The sequence below is a fragment of the Urocitellus parryii genome, chromosome 9 (genome assembly GCF_045843805.1).
Source record: "Urocitellus parryii isolate mUroPar1 chromosome 9, mUroPar1.hap1, whole genome shotgun sequence".
NCBI lineage: Eukaryota > Metazoa > Chordata > Mammalia > Rodentia > Sciuridae > Urocitellus > Urocitellus parryii.
Window position 1 is genome coordinate 91,093,314 of NC_135539.1, and position 23,504 is coordinate 91,116,817.

At 39.3% G+C, this 23,504-nt stretch overlaps 1 protein-coding gene across 1 annotated transcript in view; it reads left to right on the forward strand.

Moving 5' to 3' along the window:
* Positions 1-18,468, forward strand: part of Catspere (catsper channel auxiliary subunit epsilon) — a 151,119-nt gene extending 132,651 nt beyond the window's left edge. The window contains exons 21-23 of the mRNA XM_077802935.1: positions 6,847-7,004; positions 14,003-14,056; positions 18,315-18,468. Of these exons, the coding sequence (XP_077659061.1) occupies positions 6,847-7,004; positions 14,003-14,056; positions 18,315-18,468 (366 nt within the window). The remainder of the gene's footprint in view (positions 1-6,846; positions 7,005-14,002; positions 14,057-18,314) is intronic.
* The last annotated feature ends 5,036 nt before the right edge of the window (positions 18,469-23,504 follow it).

Below are 23,504 nucleotides of genomic sequence, written 5' to 3' on the forward strand. Positions count from 1 at the left end.
GCTCTCCTGATCTCTGCCCAAATTATTTTCCTAAGTCCACCAACTCTGCTTGACAGGCAGAAATACGGTGAACTTGGTTACCCAGGCCAGCCCTACCAGTGGCTGCCCATGGGAGCCATTGGCTGCTGTTGTTTTCATTTTATGCATTACCACGGGCTGTGCTTACAGGTGTTAGGCCCCCTCCTCCTCGTCTTCTTAGTCTTCTTACTCAGTATGAGGAAAGCTGGGGGGTATTTTCAAAGTACTGAGATCCTCCTCCAGGGACCACACTCCAGTTTTCAAGGCCTCTTCTTTATCTTGTAGCTCCCTACTTTTGGCAGTCTCTCATAAAGCTGCATAAGTTTTTGCTTTCAGAGTTATAAGAAACATCCATGGCCCCAGCAGTCATCTGTGTGGCTCTTTAGGCCATTTCTCCATCCAGTCTGCACCACCACTGCCACCTTTCTCCTTGGCCAGGGGCCAGATCTTGGGCTCCACCAGTCCTTACACAGCCCACTCTGCTGGGTCCATGTTCATCACAGGGCAATCAGAAAAACTTAATCCACTTGTCTTCGGATTGCTTGCTTATAGACAAGAGCTAACTGCTTGTAAAACCTTCTCTACGCTCACAGGGAACCCATCCACCATATCCCAACTCTCCGCAGGACTCCATACTAATAGGACTGTGGCAACCAAGTGCAACATGCTGTTCAGGAGCCACAGGTTCCTCTGTCTGAGAGAGTTGATGCATCTCTCACCAGCAGAAGATCCTGCTGACTATGCCAGTTGTCTGGTTGAGGCTCAGACCTGAAAAGGAAAGTCTGGGGCTCCAGCAGTTGAAAAAGGAGTCTAGGCACAGTTGGGTTGGTAGACATGCTTTATTCAGAGGTGCCTCTAGTCAGCATCCCATCCCCAGCCCTTCCAAAAGCCTTTTTCATGTGCAGGCCAGACAAAGAAGGCATAACAGTTTACATAAGTGAGCACCTGCTCACAAGCAAATGTGTATGACCTTGAGTACAAATGCTGAATCAGAGTATTCATGACCTTGGCTACATACTAAAAACAGTCTGCAGGAAGCCTCAACGAGGGATCCTATAGCCATCTTGGACCTGCCCTACAACATTATACAGCCTGCTTTTGTATCTTACTATCTGGCTCCCCAACAAAAAAGTTAGCCCCAAGAAGGAAAGGAATTTTGTTTACACTGCTGTATCTCAGCATCTATCCCATTATAGGTGCTCAATACATATTTATAAATCTAATGAATTAACTATAGATCATCTTTTCGTTGCAAAGATTTCATTCTACTCAAACATCATAAGCAACTAAGCTAGTAATGGAACCAATTCAAACAAAACTTATCCTCCTGACTTTTGATTGAAAGGTTTCCAGAGGTATGAAACTGATGGATGTAAATGATACTTTCTCTATCCTCAAAATTCTCACAATGGGCACCTAAACATTCTAAGATTTTGTGAAAATAGCATACTCCACGGAAGCAATGAACCAGCTGGGTAATTAACAGTCATAGAGTTTGCCTCAATCAGCATGAAATGGTGCCTGTCTCTCAAACTTTAGTATATATCAGAATCATCCGGAGGACTTATTAAAGTAGATTGCTTGGTCCCCCCTCCAGATTTTCTGATTCAGCAGTAGGAGGTGGGTCCCAAATTATTTGCATTTCTAACAAGTTCCCAGGTGATACTAATGTTCTAGGAACTAATTAAAGAAAACATTGAAATAGTAGTTTACAATCTAGAAAGATTTTGGAGGGCCCAGTCCAGGCCCTAAATGTTCAGTTCTGCTGTGTGAAAAATAAAGTTCACCTCAAAAAGGATGGATTCAGTGTGTGTGTGTGTGTGTGTGTGTGTGTGTGTGTGTGTGTATTACAGAAAGCAGGTACATGCAAAGACTAGTTCCATGCTGGTGAACAAGGCTACTCTAACTGAAGGGTATCACTGTATATTAAGTCAACAGGGCGATCAGGGGTGCTTTTTCCTTAAATGTATGCCTAAAATGAAATAGAGAACCTTACAATTTTTGAGGCTTCACTGACTGCTACACAGTCCTGCTTCTGCAAGAATAGATGACACTTGCATAAAAGTAGCCCTAGGGATTGTGAATTCTCAGAGGAGAGTGCAATGGGTTTGCAAACTGAGACCCATAAACAATAATGTCATTTTCACAGATTCTTCCAAGTTAATGTTGGAGATTAAGAAGTAAAGGGAGAAAATAGGTTCAGAGTTGCTGGCTACAAACATATAATACAGGATGGATCTTGAGTTTTGACCATGGCTGAAAATAATAGACTGAGAAGTCATTGGCTAGGAAAGGAGTGCAATTCACAAGACAAGGGGACATTGATTAAGTGAGATTTCAAATGAAAAAGAAGGGGGAAATGACAATAACTTGGAGCAAGAAGAATCTAATAATATAATGGGATATCAGGTGTGACACAAAAAAGAGTAGTAGGTATCAGTATCCCATTATTAAATAACAGTAGGGAATTAGAAACCATATAGACTCTGAGATGTCTATCTGCAAAAAAAAAAATACATGTAATGATACAAGGTAAGTTAAGTCCTTATCAGCAATGCTTAGTTAGGATTATGTATGTCTAGTTCATGATCTTAATTTAGCCAGGGTCACATATTCTTTCAGTAATGTTCATGGGCTCCTATTTTGACCAAATTGGTAAAACAAGAAGTTTGATAGTCTAATGTTGACCCAGAAGAACCCTTCATCAAAAAATATAAACTGTTTTGTATTTTTCCAGTTAATAGACACCAGAAAATAATGAGACCTTCACTTATTTTTCATTAATCTATACCCAACATTATTTTAGAAATGCGCTAGAGATTGCAATGGTAGAAATGTAGACAAAGGTAAGAAATGGTAAAAGATGTATTTTTTTAAAATAATTATCTTTGCATTTTATCAAGACATAATAATACTTCATTAAATTGAACAAAATTAAGAATTTTAGCAGTGACACTTAGGATTAAAATAATTATAAAATGACCCACCTATATAAAAGAAAGTGACCTGCTAGGAAGGGAAGCAGAGGAATTTTCAGTGTGATTGCAATACCCACCTCTAAAAAGGAATTCACAAACCAGAGGGTAAATACATAAGTGTATGAAAAGAGGGAGTTATACAAGGGATTGCTGTAAATACCAGAGAATCATAGTCTATGTTCCTAGCTACCTTCAAAACTTAGCAGAGTTAAAAATAGAATATTATATCCACAATATCATTGTATGGATGAATGTCAAAATGTAGGCAAAATAAGAAAAAAATAAGAAATAAATGCCACCAGGTAAATCCAGTAAGTGTTACTTATTCAAAGTTTATAATAAGAATATATGATAAAATAACATGACCCAGGATAGATGAAAGTGCAAACTTTCTGACCCCAAAAGATTTACGAGGCACATGGTTGTTCTCTGAATGAGAATCATATCAGTTCTTATAGAAACACAGCAGTCTTTTTTTGGGTGCAATCTTTTATTTTTGAGAGAGAGAGAGAGAGAAAGAGAGAGAGAGAGAGAATTTCAATATTTATTTTTCAGTTTTCGGCAGACACAATATCTTTGTTTGTATGTGGTGCTGAGGATCGAACCCCGGGCCGCAAGCATGCCAGGCAAGCGTGCTACCGCTTGAGCCACATCCCCAGCCCTGGGTGCAATCTTAAGTACATAAAAGGCTGGAACCATTTCGCATATAAGCTAGTCTGTAATAGCAGTTACCTGCTATTCACCCATCTTCATGGCAAACCCATAGATTGACACCCTTTTCAATCTTTATCTAAACCTTAGAACAATTAATCATGATTTGTACCCATTGAGGCTCCTGATTCTAGGGCTCCACACCCAAATCTGGTCTTTCATCAAAGTAAAGATTCACTAGCTTATTTGCAGCATCCCTTCAAAAATTCCTCCCTGGGTGGTTAGTTCTGGTAATTGGTATTCCAGGCATTCAGTGACAATTAACTCCTCACCCCAGCTCAGCACAGGTTGTTCAGGCTGTGTTCTCAGAGCTTCTGCAGCTCACACTACCCTGTGCAGAAGCCAACTCGTAGAGTCTGCTTCCTTAGTGTTTCCTTCCAGGAAAAATTACCACCAGACAGGGTGGGTTATGGCACAAAACATTTGGATTCTTTACAGTGACTCTTAGCTAAAACCAGACAATATATAACAGATCTGTTTTATCCAAAAATTTCTTGACAGTATAGCTCAATACAAATCTCTTGTGCACAACCTGGTTCTGTTCCCCTTGTGATCTCATCCTTTGTTTATCATGCAAATATCTTCCAAGATTTTCCCAGACCTTTCTCAAAGTGGAAGTAGAACATATGCGTTCTCTGCCCCTGATTGCTGTTTATTTCATCTGATCTTTCATATCACAATATCATTAACATGAAGAGGGAAACTACAGCCAAGACAACCAGCCAGTGGTATATGCACAGCTGAGCATCAGCTGGACCTTCTGCTCCATTTAATCAAACTGTTCTTGGCTCAATTCATACTTGTCATTACTGGAATATAAATGGTAAGCAATCTTCTCAACATCACCCTGATAGCCTGTGCGTTTACTTTTAACTCAGTGACTTAACCCGTTGCATTCTTGCATGAAATGCATTTTAGTCTCAAATTTCATTACTTCAAACAATTCTTTCAACCTGGTTAGGGCACTTCCACTGGGATGAATTACCTCTAAACATTACTCCCATTGCATCTCATTTTTAATTCAAATTCCTGTGCTACCCAATTCCAGCGAAGTCCTAGGGGTAAGAATATGTGCCTGTCAGCTTCTATAATGAAAGGTAAGGACTTGGAATTACCCCCCCACTCTCGTGACATCCAAAAGGAATCAATGTTCTATTGATAATGACTGTGGGCAGACAAAGAGGGGGGCAAATATCCATAAATGCTACTCTCAGGAAGAGGTGATGCTAGAATTCTCATTTAATTAAAGTTGTACTGTTAAATTAGCTACAGACCCTTGACAACAATTTTATTTCCTTGAAAAAAATGAAGAATAATTGATTATTAGAATGGAGGTAACAATAAGTAGGATAAAGTATCCATATCCTCATAGTTTCATGATATCCAGGGAAGTAAGAATAGACATAATCAAAATTGTACCTCACACTTGAATAAAGCAGTTTCCTTTTTTTTTTCTGAGAAAACTCTCCAGGAGGCATAGTTGATAGAAAGGTCTCCAGAGAAACTAGGGCATGGTTGCCTAGCATACCAAATAGCCATGAACAAATAGCACTCAGAGAAAGTTTCTGAGTGGATGGATAGAGCTAACCTAAGACACCTATTATTAGAGGTCATTCAACCTAAGTCCAGAAAAAGAGGTTGGAGGCACAGACTGCAGATCTAGCTCTTGAATATTTAAAAACAAAATAAAACACTTTAACAGCATTTCAAATTAAGGATCAACAAATATGCCACCTACTGTGTGCCAGCCTGCAGATAAAGCAGTAAGTTTCACTCTAGAGCTTATCATTAACACCATCTAATCATAACATGGAGTTGCCATGGGGAAGTTCTTTTGAAACTGTGTAAGAGCAGACTGATCAGTTGACTGGGAAATTATTCATTGAAGAGAAATACTTTAAGAAGAGTAGAAAAAAAAAAAGAAAAAGACCATTCTCTTAGTACATTCTGTGCTGTTATAACTGAGTAATTAATATAAAGAAAAATTTATTGGCTCACACTTCTGAAGACTGGGAGGTTCAAGGGCATAGTGTTAACATCCTGCAAGGGCTTTCTTATAGCATCAAAGGTGGAAGGTTCAGGGTGAGGGGGCAAAGAAGAGGTCAAGGTCAAGAAAGACAGTGAGCAAGAGGCATCCAAACTCATTCTTATAAAAGGAATCCACTCCCAGGATAACAAAACCAATCCTACCGTAATTACATTAATCCATTCATGAGCCAGGTACCCCCATGACTCAAACACCTCCCATTATCCCTACCTCCCAACACCTTTGCATTAGGGGATCAGGTTTCCAACTTTGGGATACACATTCAAACTAAAGTTTCTTGTTTCCTTCAAACAAGAAGTTTCCAGAGAGCAGGAGTGGTAGAAGAGAAGAACTTTATGTAGATTTTGAAAGTACACAGGACCCAAAGGGATTCAGAAGCAGTCAGACGTGGATGGTGGATGCCTGTAATCTCAGCTACTGAGAAGGCTCAGGCTGGAGGATGGCAAATTTGAGGCCAGCTTAGGCAAATTGGCAAAATAAAATTTAAGAAAACAAGGGCTGGGAGTGTAGCTCAGAGGTAGAGCATAGCCTAGGGTGCATGAGGCACTAGGTATAAGCCCTAGCACCATAAAATAAAACAAAACAAAAGAATGCAGAAACAAGGATATACATTATAGGTTGTTTCATGTGTGCTTTGAAAAGGGAAGCCAGGAATGGGGGTGGGGGGAGTACTGTTTTTAGTGTCTATCTTGAGACACACATACCCCCCAGAGAGAGACACTAATAATAATGGGAATAAATAGAAGTCCCAAAGGAGGATAAGAACCCAAGAATGTAGCAACTCCACTATTGTGTCTTTGCAAATTAGTTTCTATCCCAAATTAGAATCTTTGGAGGATTTTATGCTTTGTTGATTTATTTGTATTTTTAAATACAAAATAATTATAGCATTTGCTCTTACTAAGTTTCCCTTTTCACAAGTTTTTCCCCAATGTAGCCTCTAAAAATGCTACAGAGCATTGCAATGGTAGAATAGAAGAGACTAGCCATTACACCTCTAAATAATTATTCAAGATAAATATATTAGAATATAATTTTGTTCGTTAAAGTCAGAAAATGTTCTTAGGATTTGGGTCTTTGTATCTTGTTCAGAACTATAGGACCTGTTTTTCTTATGCTGTTGGAAAACCAGGAGACTTAAGTCAACCATATGAGATTATCAACAGTTCTAATAATAATCACATATATTGGCCCAATGGCCATTCTGGAATGTATATATTTCGTGTGAAGATCCTGGACCCAAACTACAGGTGAATATAAATGTTTTATTGCAATAGTTTTAGTATTGGTTCCTCAAAATTAATTTTTTGTTTTCTTGATTTAATTTGATGCCATCTACAGATTCAATTGTTGTTATTCTTGCTAGTTCTATATTTGCCTTTTCATTTTGTAGCAATCTCATTCAACATCCTATGGGGGTAGGAGATTTTATGTTAAATGTTAACTAAATGACTCCATTTAAAATTACATTCTGGGGGCTGGGATTGTGGCTCAGTGTTAGCACACTTGCCTAGCATGAGTGAGGCCCTGAGTTCGATTCTCAGCATCACATATAAATAAATAAAGGTCCATCAATAACTGATAACAATGTTTGAAATAAAATGAAATAAAATAAAATTACATTCTGAGTACTTTACTGTGTCTCATTGCCACTATAGATCCAAACATAAGATAAATGCAAACCTAGCCTTCAAGGTGCTAATACTTAGGCTGCTTAGGGAAGCAAGTGTGAGTGTACCCATGCAAACCAAATGAGGTGAAATCAGAGAAAATTCATGAGAAATTTTCTAATATAATCATTTGTATTGTTAACAGGCATAATAGTAGTTCAGAAATGGGAAAAATTAATGTTATTTTGAGCAGTAAAAGAAAATTTTCTGGAGAACATGGAACAGGTTTTGGATAAGTAGCTCTTATCCAAATTGCTTGGGACCAGAAGTGTTTCATATTTCTGGGTTTTGGGGGTTTTTACTTTTTTTTGAGAAAATATTAGTGATAACACCCAAGTTTAACTAGGAAAGTAACTTATATTTCACATATACCTCTGCACATAAGCTGAACTATAATTTTATACAATGCTTGTATTGGGACAGTGTTAGATTTTTGTTGTTTTTTGTTGTTGTTAGTTTTGTTTTAATGAATAATGGTTTGTTGTAAAGGATATTACAAAGGATACAGATGAAGAACTCACAGGGCAAGGCATGTAGGAACAGGTATAGAGTTTCCATGCTGTCTGGGTGTACCACCCTCCAGGAACCTCCACATGTTTGAAAGCTCTCTTTACTCTTTCGGGGGCTTTTACAAAGGCTTCAATACATAGGCATTATTGATTAAATTCTTAGTTATTGGTGATCAATTTAACCTACAGTTCTTCTCCCTTCCTGGAGAATGGAAGGGGGACAGATTAGAAGTCCCAACCCTCTAATTTGGCCTTGGTCTTTCTGTTAAGAACACTCATCCTGAAACTACCCAGGGGCTGCCAGTCATCAATCAACCCCTTAGCATATCAAAAGACAACTTATAATTTTGAAGATTCCAAGGATTTCAGGAGTTGTATGCCAGGTCATGGGGGGAAGAATACATTGGGATATTATTTCACAATATCACAGCCTACCCTCTAGTCTTCAAACAGGAATTCCTTACATCAAAAGAACATACAACTTGAAAAACAATGCTGCATTACTAAAACCCCTATCATATTGTATGAATAAATCTCCCAGAGTAAAACTACTCATGTTTACAGGCTTCTAGTCCAACTTACTGAGTTCCAAAAACAAGGGTGGTCTTAACAAACATAAAGCTTCATCCCTTCAGGCATCTGATGTAATTGAGCTAAGAGATAATGCCATCTCTTGCTCTGAATCTCTTTCAGAGTGTTCATATAATACTGGATTTCTCTCGTTACATAACTCATTTATTTGTTTTCTTACTCTCAACTACTAATCTTCCTTCTTTCCATTAATACTCTAATTTTCCACCTGTGGAAACAAAATCAAGTTTGTGCTTATCTAGACTTTAGGCAGCAATTGTAAAGGATATTTTTAAAAAAAAAAAAACTAGTCTAACCTAGCTTGACTTTGACCCATCATATGAAATCAGGTGTGGACTTTTCCACTATGGTATCATGACAGAGCTCAAAAAGTTTCAGATTTTGGAGCACTTTGGATTTGGGTTTTTGAAAATAGGGATGCTGAATCTGTAGAATTTACATTGACAATGGACTAAAATAGACACTTCAGGTGAAAGAAATTACATTAATAATGAAATGAAGCTAACTGTACATTATCTTCAATTCACAGAGTCATAAAGTCATGTGAAAAGTTTCCTGAGTGAAAGGAAGGTAGAAAGCAAAAAGGGGGACAATTTTAAGGCAATTCATAATGTTTAAGTAAATTTCAACCCATGTCCAAGGGGGTTTCTTTAGTTTCTTCACTAGGGGAAATTCTGGAGAATTTAGCCTGGAAATAGAATAAAGAATGGTGCAGAAGGAGAATAAACTTTAATCATATAAATGAAAAAAAGTGATATTAACAAGGCAAGAGTTAAAGGAAGGCCTAGTGACAGGAAGTATGGAAGAAAAAAATTAGGGTGTCATGCATTAGAAAATGAGTGATTATCTTGACCTAATGTGGGAAGTGAAGGAAAAATAAAGAATCTATATGGTTTCAAGTTTTTTAGACAGGTGATTAAATAATGGTCTATTCTTTGACCATTAAGGTAATGGGTATTATTTATCTTTGGGGGAGGTATTGAAATAAGTGTTCTGACTTTGAATTTGAGGAGCGTGTTAGTCAGGTTTTTATCTCTGTGACCAAAATACCCAAACAAGAACAACTTAGAGGAGGAAAAGTTTTTTTATCGACCATGGTTTCAGAGGTCTCAGTTCGTAGCTGGCTGACTCCATTACTCTGGACCTGAGATGAGATGAAGTATCCTGGCAAGAAGGGCATGGCAGAGGAAAGCTGTTCAGGAAGCAGAGAGAGAGCAGAGGAGCCAGGCACAAGATATGAACCACAAAGGCATATCCGAATGACCCATTTCCTCCAGCCCCACCCACCTGCCTACAGTTACCACCCAGTTAGTCCCTTTAAATTATTAATCTATCAAATGGATTAATCCACTGATTAGGTTACAGCTCTTATGATCTAACAATTTCACCTTCTTCATTAACACAGGAGTTTTGGGGGACACCTCATATCCAAACCATAACAAAAGGGCAATGTACTATGTAAGGAAAGTTATCCTATAAATAGTTTAAAATTCTAATTTGAGCCTGGAGTTGGTGGGGGGGAAGAGCTGATGACAAAACATTGAAAATACAAACATGGTTATCTTCTATAGTGATTCCATGAACACATGTGAGTTAACAGATCATAAAGAGAGAAGAGAAGAATTTGGGGAGATACACATGCTTAAGGAATTGAGGGTAATAAGAAAAGGGACAGAGCAGTATGCTGTTCAAATAAAAGAAAAATTTGTAGAGAAAAAAAATTGAAAGTTAATAGGAAAACACAGTAAATTGGGTATTCAGATGCAATTCTCTCTGTCTTACAGTTTGGGTAGAGACCCCAAAGTCAATTCTTCCCATATTCTAAAGTCATAATCACCAAGGCAGGACTTTACAAGAGAGTGTTCCCAAACTGGTTCCTTCCCCCAGTAACCTGCAATATATTTGAAAGACTGGGAGTTCATAAGAAAGGCTAGTAGGGTGGCAGAGGTGCAGCGGGCGACCCTCTGGACTCTTGCAGACATGGCACTCCAAGAGGCGCGGTGCGCGTTTGCTGCAGCCTGGAGCAGCCCCTATGCCCGCTGCACTCTGCCCGCCAGCGGCCGTGGCGGGTGTGGGTGGCGCTGTGCGGGCGCTGAGCACATGACCCGCTCTGCTCTCCGTGCGAAAATTCACAGAGAAACATGAATGGATAACTACAGGGAATCATATTGGAATAGTGGGAATCAGCAATTTTGCACAGGAAGCTCTGGGAGATGTTGTTTACTGTAGTCTGCCTGAAGTTGGGACAAAATTGAAAAAACAAGATGAGTTTGGTGCTTTGGAAAGTGTGAAAGCTGCCAGTGAACTCTATTCTCTTCTATCAGGAGAAGTAACTGAAATTAATGAGGCACTTGCAGAAAACCCAGGGTTTGTGAACAAATCTTGCTATGAAGATGATTAGCTGATAAAGATGACACTGAGTGACCCTTCAGCACTAGATGACCTAGTAAGCAAAGAAGCTTATGAGAAATACATAAAATCTATTGAGTGGAAATGGCACCCTAAAGAAACTAGTGTTTATAACTTCTGCAGTTGTCTTAAATTAGTGGTGGATAGAAGACTTAAAAAACTACTCTCAGCCCTGCTACTGGAAGAAGATACCCCTTAACTTCCCAATGACTGCAGATAAACACAATATGCATCTTTTTTTACAATTCCTTATTATTTTTAGAGTAGGAATTAGACTGATATCAGAATTCATGAAATTATCTGTGGCAAAAACTACTTATAAAAAGTATGTAATTCAAGGATAATCTTGTTATAAGCCTAATAAAATATTGTAACTTGCTTTCACCCATCCCTGGATTTGGGTCAATATACTTAATGATCTTCCTTTGGAAAAAAAAAAAAACTGGGCATGGAAGAAAGTGTGTGTTTTATAGTGTCAGAAGAACAATACTGTTTTAATTTTATAATGTACTGCATTTACTGGTGTTACTCTTATACACTTTCAACAAAATAAGAAATAAAATATTCAACTTCATTTAAAAAAAAAGAAAGAAAGAAAAGCTAGTAGAATTTCTCTGGAGAGAGTTTTCTGAGTGCTGTGCCTCCTTCCTGCATGTGGGTACTCTCCACAAGTAAAAGAGGCCTCAGAGAACCACATGGGGAAGCTAACTGGGTCTCTTGGTTTGTGAATGGGGAAACAAGGACTACTTTTGACTATGATCTAGAAAATTTGAAGACAATAGGCTGCTTGCAGGTACAGTGACAATAGGCTAAAGAGTGATGTGATGGACAGAAATAGGGCCAAAGTGTGGGGGGGTGTTCACTTTCAATGGATTCAAATATGCACACCATTAAAGGAAATTATACTTTGCTAGGCATGCTGGTGTGCACATGAAGTCCCAGCTATTCTGAAAGCTGAGGCAGGAGGATCACTGAACCCAGGAGTTTGAGACCAGCCTGGGCAACTTAATGAGGCCCTGTCTGAAAAAAAGGGAAACTGGGCCGGGCACGATGGCGCAAGACTGTAAATCCAGCAGCTCGGATGGCTGAGACAGGAGGATCACGAGTTCAAAGCCAGCCTAGGCAAGGCACTAAGCAACTCAGTGAGACCCTGTCTCTAATAAAATACAAAATTGGGCTGGGGATGTGACTCAGTGGTTGAATGCCCCTGAGTTCAATCCCTGGTCCCCCCACTAAAAAAAGAAAAGAAAAAGAAAAAAGGGAAACTATACTTGAGCTCTCATGAAAGGCACCACCCCTGCCTACATAAAGGGTTAGGTGACCCCAAAAGAATATGTGTGGGGAAAAAAAACATAGGAGTCCATGATTGGTGGGTGATTGGTCAATACAGAAGGCATCACCTGACTCCCAGAACTTTAGGTGACCACTTCTCAGTTACAAGATAAAAATATCTGAAGAACCCAGTCTATGTGTTAAAAGTTGGAATGCTAGCTCTCTCTCTCCTCAAAAGAAAAACCTAATATTGAGCATTCGATACCTAAGTACTTTTGGCCAAGAAAATAGTCACATAAAATTTTGATCCTCTCCTTCTATGTGTGTCTAACCTCTAGAAGGTTTGAAAAATGGCGAGTGGGAGATCAAGTTTAGTGATAAAAACAAAATGAATGATCATACCTCTCTGTTCAATGGTACCTCTTGAGTGTGATTCAGGCCCAATCTTTGGGAAGGAAGAAGTTTTTAAATGTTTGGAGACTAAAGCTATGTAAGTAGACTGGGATAGACTTTTCATCACCTGGAAATTAATATTACCTGGAAATTTAGAGCATTTATTCATATCTGAAATCCATACTATCAAAAGAACTATACAAATGCAATGCAATTCCCATCGAAAGTCCAATGACATTCCTCATACATAGAAAAAGCAGTCATGTAATTCATTAGGAAAAATAAGAGGCCCAGAATAGACAAAGTAATCCTTAGCAAGAAAAGTGAAGCAGGAAGCATCACAATAGCAGCCCTTAAATTATACTATAGAGCTACAGTAAAAAAAAAAAAAAAAAAAAAAAACAGCATGATATTGGCACCAAAGCAAGCATGAAAACCAACAGGATAAAATAGAAGATACAGAGAAAAACCCACGTAAATAGTTATATCATACTTGACAAAGGTGCCAAAATATACTTTGGAGAAAAGATAGCCTCTTTAACAAATGATGCTGGGAAAATTGGGAATCCATATGTAGTAGAATGAAACTTAACCCCTGTTTCTTACCCTGTACAAAATTCAAAGTGAATCAAAGAACTAGGAATTAAACCAGAAATCCTGCACTGCTAGAAGAAAATGTAGGCCCAACCCTCCAACATATCTGCTCAGGAACTGACTACCTTAGCAAGACTCCTAAAGCACAAGAAATAAAATCAAAAATCAATAAATGAGACATAATATGAAATTAAAACCTTCTTCACAGCAAAGAAAACAAGAGCATGAAGAAAGAGCCTACACAGTGGGAGAAAATCTTTGCCACCTGCCCCTCAGATAGGGCATTAATTTCCAAGATACATAAAGAACTCAAAAAACTGCCAGAACAGTGGCACACACCTGTAATCCCAGCAGTTCAGGAGGCTGAGACAGGATTAGACAAAAGAGAATGAAGGGAAGGGAACAGGGATGGAAAAAAGAAAGACAGTGGAATGAATCTGACATAACTTTCCAATGTACAAATATGAATTTAACACAGTGAATCTCAACATTGTGCACATCCACAAGAATTAATTTAAAAATAAAAACTATGAGTAAATGGCAGAAAGATCAATAGAGGAAAGGGAATGGGGATGGAGAGGGAAGAGGAAGACGAGATAATGGGGTCTGAATTAGAAAAAAAAGATATATTCCATGCTTTTATAATTATGTCAAAATGAATTCTACTGTCATATATAACTAAAAATATTTTAAAAGAATATGACACCTTAACTAAGATTATATGATTTGATTATTACTGTAGAGATGTAGAGGAAGTTTTAAATATATTGCATTTAATTTACTCTTTAATGTTATTTTTCTGATTTGCAGTTTCTGTAATCTAATGGCTATATTTGCAATAGAGACCTATGGCATCATTCCCAGGTAAGGAGAGGCTTTAGTGAAGGAATTTCTAAAATATATGAGTAGTGGATAAAAAGGAAAGGCACCCCAATATTCCCCAAAACAAAGCCTGAGCAATCACTTATCAGGGTCCCCAGCTTAAAATCCTATTATCCAAAATATCATATGACATGTAATTGAACCCAATCCTAAAAACAAACCCACAAACAAAAGAATTAAATGAAGTGAGTCTTTTTTTTTTTTTTTTTTTGGTTCTCTGTGAAATTTATCTTCCCAAGTGACAGGCTTGCTATTTTCCTAAAGCACTAATATTTCTGCCTTTACATGATCTTTTAAAAACAATACGTGTGTACTATGGGTACAACAGGAAGGAATTCCTGAAAAATCCTATTACTACACCCAGTATCCCCTGCCTTCCTATTAGACATGACTCCACCTACTTGGCAGGTGGTAAAATACTGCAGTGGAGACAGTGCACTGACCATCATTCTGATGTATCCAGGAAACAACTAGTAAAGGCATGTGCCTGGTCTCAGTTCCAGTTCCCTTAGAGGACACTTAGAAAAAGTCATAATATTTAAGTTAGGACATTAAATGACATTGCTTCTGTCCTGGGTCTGGTATTGTAGGGGGTTGTTTTCTTTTGTGTTTTTTTGTTTGTTTGTTTGTTTGTTTGTGGTTTTTTTTTTTGTAAAATGTTAATTAAAAGTAGAAGACAGATTCTGGGGTTATATCTCAGCGACAGAGCGCTTGCCTAGCATGTGCAAGGCCCTGGGTTCAATTCCCAGCACACACACGCACGCACACACACACACACAAGGTAGAAGCTATTTATGGCCTATTTTCAGTATTACTGATGATTCAGTGTTTCATGGTCATGGAAGGTTAATGGTATGAATAATCTGTAGATAAGATAAAGCAAGTGTCATTTCTCACTTAACTTTGGGAAACATACATAACTGCTTCACAATGACTTCTCTTCCTCATGACATTGGCATCTTTGATTTAGCTGAATAGAGGGTGGTAGTGTTCACCTAAGTACCCACTAACATAAGAAGGAGCCAAGGGAGGAAGGGAAGAGAGGAGAAAGAATAAAGTTAACCCATTTGCCCCAGCTCTCACCCACAAGCAGCTGAATTCCAGCAGCCAAAGCATACCTGTGTGGCATAGGGAGTGGTCCACTAATTTAGTAACTGTAGTTTAGCCTCTGTTAACACCTGGACCCTACAGGATACCAGAGACAGATAGGGGCCAGCTGGGGGTGAACAACTTCCAGTAAAAGAGCCCTTTCTGTGAGCAGTTTTCCCAATTTTTCCATTCTATCCTCTGAAATTGCCACCACTGAACTAGTCTCAACTGTCCTGAGTCCTCCCTCTATCCCCTTAGGTGAAACCAGCCTTCTCCTGAGGATACTGCTTCACCTCCAGCCCTTCTTTGTAATGCTATTTTCTTACACTCTCTTTGTACCTCAGGGAATATATATCCTTGAGGTTCAGGGCCTCTGCTATAGCCCTAGCTCATTGTTTATGTCCTCCCTAAATTCTCCTTCATTCATCAATAACTGGCCCTGTCACACTGATTTCCTCTCCATAATGAACCCCACCATCAGTGTCTACGTTACCAATCCTGCTCAACATCATGGCCTTTCCTCATGCTTGGTGACCTCCTCCTCTACTGCACCTCAGCTGTCTGCTCCCATAGTCCCACTCTAGACACTGTTATTACTGGTAACTCTTCTGTTTCCTAAAGCATCATTCCAGGAATCACATTTTGGACATGTCCAAAAGTGAATTCATGATCTTACCACACACTCTCCTACCCAATTATCTGTCCCACCTTACAACTGATCCATCTGGGTCATCACACACAGTCCTGTGGATTGTCCTTGTGCAGCTCCAGGAGGGTTAATTCATATAACCTACGGTGTTGATTGTGCACTCTGGAGTTCAACAAGGTGGCGACCCTGTTTTCCAATTTTCCCTCTTCCAGGAAATAGTATATCTGACTATGTAAGCTTACAAGTCAAAAACAAAAATGATAAACCTAACATTCATATTCAAACCACCATTAGCTCCCACTCATTTAATCTCCTAAGTAGGCCTTGAATAGATCCACTTCTTACTAACCATCACCACTACCCCAATCCAAACTACCATTATTTCTGAAATGGACTACTAACCAAACTCTCCTTATTCACTCCTACTTTTTTATAGTTCTTTCTCGTCTTTGGAGCCAGGGTAATATTTTCAAAATGGTAATTGTAGTAACTTTGAACACATTAAGTTTCTTTCTATAGAAGTAAAATTCCTTCATATGGTCTAGAAGGCCTCACATGATCTACCCACTAACTACTTCTCCTTATCTTGGATCATGCACTTACTTAGCTCCAGACCCACCAAACTTCTCTCAGTCCCTAGCTTCTCTGAACTCTGTCCCATAGCAGGAACTTTCCACATGTTATTCCCTGTGTCTGGAATCTCTTCATTTCCTTCTTTATTATTCAACTTTACCAACTTCTGTTTATTCTTCAGATTTGGGGGATAATTATCTTTTTCCCAAAAAGGTACTCTGGATTCTATTTACCACATTAAATCCTACTACAATGAGATTTCACTGCACTATATATCTCTCCTTCTTAGTTCTTTATCACAGTTGCAGTTTTAGATTTATTTTCTCCTTGATCATTTGATTATGTCCCCACTAGAAGAGACATGGGGCCCATGTCTATTTTTCCTCATCATTGTCCTGCCAGCAACTTGTACAATGCCTGAAAGGTATCAGATGGTTGTTATATTATTTTGTTAAAGAAAAAATACATTCTCTAGAGCCCAATAATGTTTACAGTCACAGATGAGAATGATCAGACTAAGACAACTAAGGGAACTTACAGAAACTGTAACACTGATAATGATAATTATGGTTTAAAAGGGAACCATAACCTCAGATACTAGGACACCAAATAGAAAGCAAATCTACCCTGAAGGGAGGCACCCATGCAGAGTCCTGAGTGAAGAGGCACATGTGCGGCATCCACCAAGAGTAACATTTAATAAATGATGTATTCACTCACACACACACACACACACACACACACACACACCTTAAATTCAAAATTCCCCAAAGTAAACCAGCCATATTCACACACACAAGAAAGACTCTAAGCTGGACATGGTAGAATATACCTATGGCCCCAGCTACTCAGGAGGCTGAGGCAAGAGGATCCCTTGGTCCAGGAGTTTGAGACCAGCCTCAGGAACATAGCAAGACCTAATTTTTTGACAGGGGTGGGGGGTGGAGAGAAGAAGGAGGAGGAGAAAAATGCTCTTCCATTTGAATCCTCTATTTGTGGATTGTGATGCATCCCTTTGATAAGCTATCCCGAAACTTGGGTAACATCATTTATTCATGTTTCTCAAACACCACATCTTAAACCATCATGGAAATCAATCCAACTTAACTGCCAAACATATGTCCACTTCTCTCCATTCCTTCAGCCACTAGTTAAGACCCATATCATAACTAAATTATTACAGATATCTCAGAACTGGTTTTCCTGTCTCTGCACTCAGGCTTCCCTTTTATCCATTCTTCACGCTACTATCAGAATCATCTTTTTAAAATGTCAATCCTATGTCATATCCCCTGAAGTTCCCTCTTGCCTTTCCACTAAAATCCACGCTCTCTAGCCTGATGTAAACTGTCTTTCTCATCTGACCCCTGCCTACCACCTATCTCTAACTACTCTACCCAGCACCTGAGTTCCAGAAAATTGAGTTATCCAGAATGTTCCAGGAGTGGTTTCAAGGTTTCCTCACACTTTCATGGCCTTCCGTATGCTTCTCCCTTTGCTTGCAACGCTTACTTCACTCCCAGGTTTCATCCACCCCTACCCACACGTTCCAGGGTGCCCTCCACTAGAGGACCTTCTGTGAGGCATGGCTCCCACAGAACTGCATGCTCTTCTTTATCATACTGATCACATTATTTTCCTCCCTGGTCAGCCTCAAATTTATTTATTTTTGTGTGGTGCTGAGGATTGAGCCCAGTGCCTCACGCACGCTAGGCAAGCCCGCTACCACTGAACTACAACCCCAGGCCCAGCCTCAAACACTTTAATACCTTGAGGATAGACACTATGTCTTATTGATCTTTGTTCTCAGTCATTGGCATAGTAATTAGGTATTCAGAAACTATTTGACTGAGTAAATTAACAATGAACATGTGAACAATGACTTCTAACAATGACTTCTAATGATTTTTGTTGTTGTTGTTATTTCAGCCCAAGCTTCTATCTGGTTGCATCTATACTCTTTGTCCTGATGCTACTGTTTTTCACGATTCTAGTTCTGAGCTACTTCCAGTATATGAGGGTTTATAGATACTATATTTATAAACCACTTAACAAACCACCAGGAAAACAAAAGAAAAATTAGTTTACTCTGAATATGTATATGAGGAAAGAATGTATGTGTGTATGTATACACACATATATATGGCTATATTGAGAGTGTATGTTTAACCAAAAATACTAAATAGAAGCCCAAAATATTATCAAACTCAAAACCCAAAAAGTGTTCTTAAATTACCCATAAACAGAAATATTTTTATATATAGTATATTATTAAATTTAAATATTTAATGTGTATTAATTTGAAAGATATTCTACATACTCTTATAGGGCATTTTAAAAAATTAAGTTTGGTTATTATAATCCTAAGTATAAATTAAATATTTGTAAAAATGAAAATGTCAAATATTATTTTGCATGAAACTTTATATGATTGTAATTAATGTAATATAATGTAATGAAGGACTTAATAAAAGTGTGTGAATTTAAGAAATCTTTCTTAAGCAGATTTCAGAAGTTTTCCTCATAGTAGATTCATATATGAAATGTAAAAGTATTATATTGAAAATGAGATAGCTGGCACTCTAAGTTTTATTGCTAAGTTTTAACATTTAAGTTCAATGCTTAACATAAACTTCTTAATTTGTCCAAATATTATTGTATTTGTATTTGTTAGGGTTCAACCACAGAAGCATAACCAGAACGAGGTGTGTGTGTGTGTGTGTGTGTGTGTGTATGCAAAGAGATTTATTGAAAAATAATTGGCTATGTGATTGTCTGAAATCTGCAGCATAGGCAATCAGGAATAGATCACAGGCAAAATGAAACTCCAAAGGCAAAGACCTGTCCACAGTTCTACAGATTAGGAATAGGAATAAGATAGGGATACCTGCTACTCCTTTCTGTTTTGAAAGTTCTGACATTATCATAATGAGTCTAAACACTGGTGGGGAGAGAAAGATAAAAATTCTTTTTAAATAACAAGATTATATGCCTAAGAAAACCAAAATTCAAGTTTTTCCAGACTTGCAGATTGCTGAGAAACTATTGAGAGACATAGCAGTAAATAGCTAGGCAGAGGAACCAGGTGTCTCAGTAGTAGCTTATAAAGATTATCATCAGTAATGGAAAGGAAGACATAATTGAACAATAAACTAAAGACCTGGGCATCACAGGGCTTCAGAAATGTTTGAACACAGCCAAGACATGTTATGGGAAGGTTGGAAGCCCTGATATGGAAAACCTGTGATCCTAAAGCATCACTAAAACATTTAGTGTTAGCTCTCCTCTGCAGGTCAGGAATAACCGCAGAAGAGGTAGTCACAGAACTGTGTCATTAATATTCATGGGCAGGTAAGAGATGCCTGGTAGTGATGCTATACTTTCAGAAAGCCTACATTACCATAAAGACATGAGCAGCCATGGGGACTGCTCAACTCGTAGGGAGTAAAGACAAGAGAATGAGGTGTTGTTAGAACAAAAATTGTTGGTTATTCTATAAGGTTATTGATTAACATCTATTTTTTTAAAAAGATATGGAAGAGGAGACCCAGGGAAGTTGTCCCAATAAAAAGTCATGGTCCCTTGCAAAGTATCCCAGACCTGAGTAAAAGTTCAGATCCAGAACTCATTGACTGAAGAGGTGGCAGGAGCCTTATGCAACACTATGGCAAATGGAGGAACCTGAAAAGTCTCCCAAAAACCTATGACTATTTATTCAGGTGACTGTATTGGGGAAAGAGAATAACCAGACATTTTTGATGACTATTATACACAGGTCTGAGTTGATAATATTCAGAGGCCCTAAGTGTCATCACTTTCTCCTTTAGAGTTAGGGCCTATGAGAGCCACAGTGGCTTCTCTCCTACAAGAGTCATTGTCTCAGTCTTCAACTGCACAGTTGGAATTGATATACCTAGAAGTTGGAGTAAAGCCCCCATGGGGACTCTGGTCTATGAAGTAGGAGCAATCACAGTGGAGAAGACCAAATGGAAATCTCTATTCTGCCCCACACACACACACACACACAACTTGACAAAATGAGAAAATCATTATTATTTTCCAGGGGCTAGGGAGAGGAAGGTAGCAGAAATTAATGGTACAATTAGAGACCTAAAAGATACAAGGTTGTTGGTCTCTGACATATCTTTGTACTTGCCAGTCTTGACCCCTACAGAAAATGGGTAAATCGTGGAGAATACCATCAACTCCCACAGATTTAATCAAGTAGTAGCACCAATTGCAACTGGTATGCCAGATGTGGTAAACACTGCTAGGGCAAGTTTGTCAGACTCCAGGTATATGCTATGCAACTGTCAACTTGGAAAATGTGTTATTTTCTATCCCAATGAGAGAAGAGTATCAGAAATAGTTCATATTCCCAGACAATATTAAATTATCTGCCCATTTGCTAGAATTCTAAAGTATACATCCTCATATAGATGATGTTATGACAGCAAACCAAGTTCATGTTTGACCTGATCATCACATTAGGGATGCAATGATGTTGTAGGCCCAGGTCATGTTGCACCAATTAAGAATGAAGCAGTTGGGCTGGGGTTGTGGTTGAGCGGTAGAGTGCTTGCCCAGCATGTATGAAGCCCTGGATTCGATCCCCAGCACCACATGAAAACAAATAAATAAAATAAAAGTACTGTGTCCAACTACAACAAAAAAATAAATAAATATTTTTTAAAAAATGAAGCAGGGGGCTGGGATTGTGGCTCAGCCGTAGAGCGCTCACCTAGCAAGTGTGAGGCCCTGGGTTCGATCTTTTGCACCACAAAAAAATAAATTTCAATGAAGATTATCTCCATCTTATCACCAATATGAAATAATTTTCCTGGAGAAGCAAAAAATTGGCCAATGAGCTATGCTGAATTCTTACCACATAACCAGGAAAAATTATATGCCTTGGGTGAAGCCATCACCTGCTCCAGATATGGTATAACAGTATTGGCCTGGGTAACTTCCACAACTATTATTATCAAAGACCTTGCTAATAATATACACTTGCATTTAGACAAACTTGTATAATTACCAATGGCTTAAAAAAATCACCCTATAACTAAAGACATCTAATACAAAGAATATCATTATCCTTTGAATTTTCCAATTCTGTTATCTCCTCAGGTGGCAATTTTGAAATGGAAAAATCAACTAAGAGCTATTGGAGAATTCCCCCCAGCACCACCTTTTAACACTGACTAGCTGGCAACCTGAGCTGGGTTCACAAGAGCTGGCTCCACCAATAACTTAAGAAAATGGCAAAAGAAGCATGCAACACACAGAAATTCCTTTTGCTTGCAGGAATCAGGGATGGTTCTCAACTTTAAGGGTCTGTTGGAAAGAGACAGCTTGCACCTGGATTCTTTATTTTTATAGAGGGCAGGGGAGCTCACAAAGGGAGGTTCAATGGAATGTTCTTTCCAAATAAGGCAAGGGGCCATGTTTCAGGGAATTGAGTCTAGCTTTGTGATGTCTTAGGTCAGCAGATTGACATCTTGGAAGGCCACACCCATCTCAGGTGCTGTGTGGGATCAAAGGCAGAGCTAGCGTGGGGTGGGGGTGGGGGGACCATGTTGCACAGCCCAGTCAGGGAAGCATGCGCTCAAATGCTCACAGCTCACACACACAGCCCATGGCTAGCTCATGACAGGACTACATGTCCAACCAAAGTACTCAGTGCAGTCAACCAATGACAACTGATCTAGCAGAGAATGAGCCAGGGGGTCTGGGAGAGGAACTGAGGAACCTTCCTCACGATGGATCCAAAAGACCAGCAGTACTCTGAAACACATAAGCCATTCTTCACTTTGTTAATTTAGTGGAGGTAACAGAGTTTTATATAGCCATCTGTAATAGCCAGCTTCCAAGATGGGCTCCAATAATCACTGCCTCCTTGTGGTGAGCCGTTTCTGTGAATTGTGGCCGCCATTACAAGATGGCGCTGATTTCCCCTGTAGTCTGTGACAAACAACTCCTTATCAGAATGAGTTGGCACGCTGTGACTTGGCACCCTGTGAGAAAAGTCCACGTGGCAGCTTCGCATTGGGGCTTGAGGTGATTTATTAAGGCTGGGAGGGGCATCCGGGAGAGAGAAGAAAAAGTATCAAGGACCTGAATAAACTGCTGAAAGAAGATTCCTGAGTTGCGTCTTCCTTGCGGGCAAGGGGTCGCGACAAGTGGTGCCGAAACCCGGGAACCAGAACTTTCAGTCAGTCAGGGGTGGTGCACCGGTTAGTCCCAGGTGAGTGGGATCTGCTATGAAAGCAGGGATAGTCCCAATACGTGGGATCCGCGTCCAAAGCGGGGTCAGCTCCTCTACAAAGAAAGAGAGAGCCTCATGTTTATTGCAGCTGCACTGTGTACTTTCACTTTTGTTTTCTGTGTTTCTTTTGTTGTGTCATCTCGTTTTTGTTTTTTATGGTATCTCTTGTTGTTTTTTGTGCGTCTTTTGTTGTTGTGTCATGGGTGCCGCGTCTTCAAGTCCGATCCTCCTGGCCCTAGATGACCTGTTACGTTCCAAGGGCCTGAAAGTGAAACGTAGTACTTTAGAGAGATTTTTACAGAAGACAGATATTGCTGCGCCGTGGTTTGCATTCTCGGGCAGCCTTACTATACCTAGCTGGGATAAATTAGGCAAAGACCTTGACTTTGCTTCTGAGCAGGGCATGTTAGAGGGTGGGGTGATACCCCTTTGGAAGATGGTCCGTAGTTGCCTCACAGATGGCAGATGTCAGGACGCACTTACTAAAGGACAGGAAGTTTTAGAGCAATTACATGAGGAAAAGTCAGAAACGGCAGAAAGTGAGGTATTTCAGGAGGATGGGAGTGTGCGGAGTATGAAACAGGGGAGGAGGCGGCTGTCTCCGGCAAGAAGTGAGATATCTCAGAAGGATGGGAATGTACGGAATGTTAAACAGAGGAGAAGGCTCTATCTGGACTTGACTGAGTTAAAAACTCCCAAGGACACAAGTAGCTCGGACAGTTCTGAGGAATTAGATCCACCCTAGCCGCTCTCAACCCCGCCTTCTCATCTTCCCCCTCCCTATCAGGCCCACAGAAAAGTCTTATTTGACCTTCTCCAGAATATTCACCATGGCTTATTTTAGGACTTTC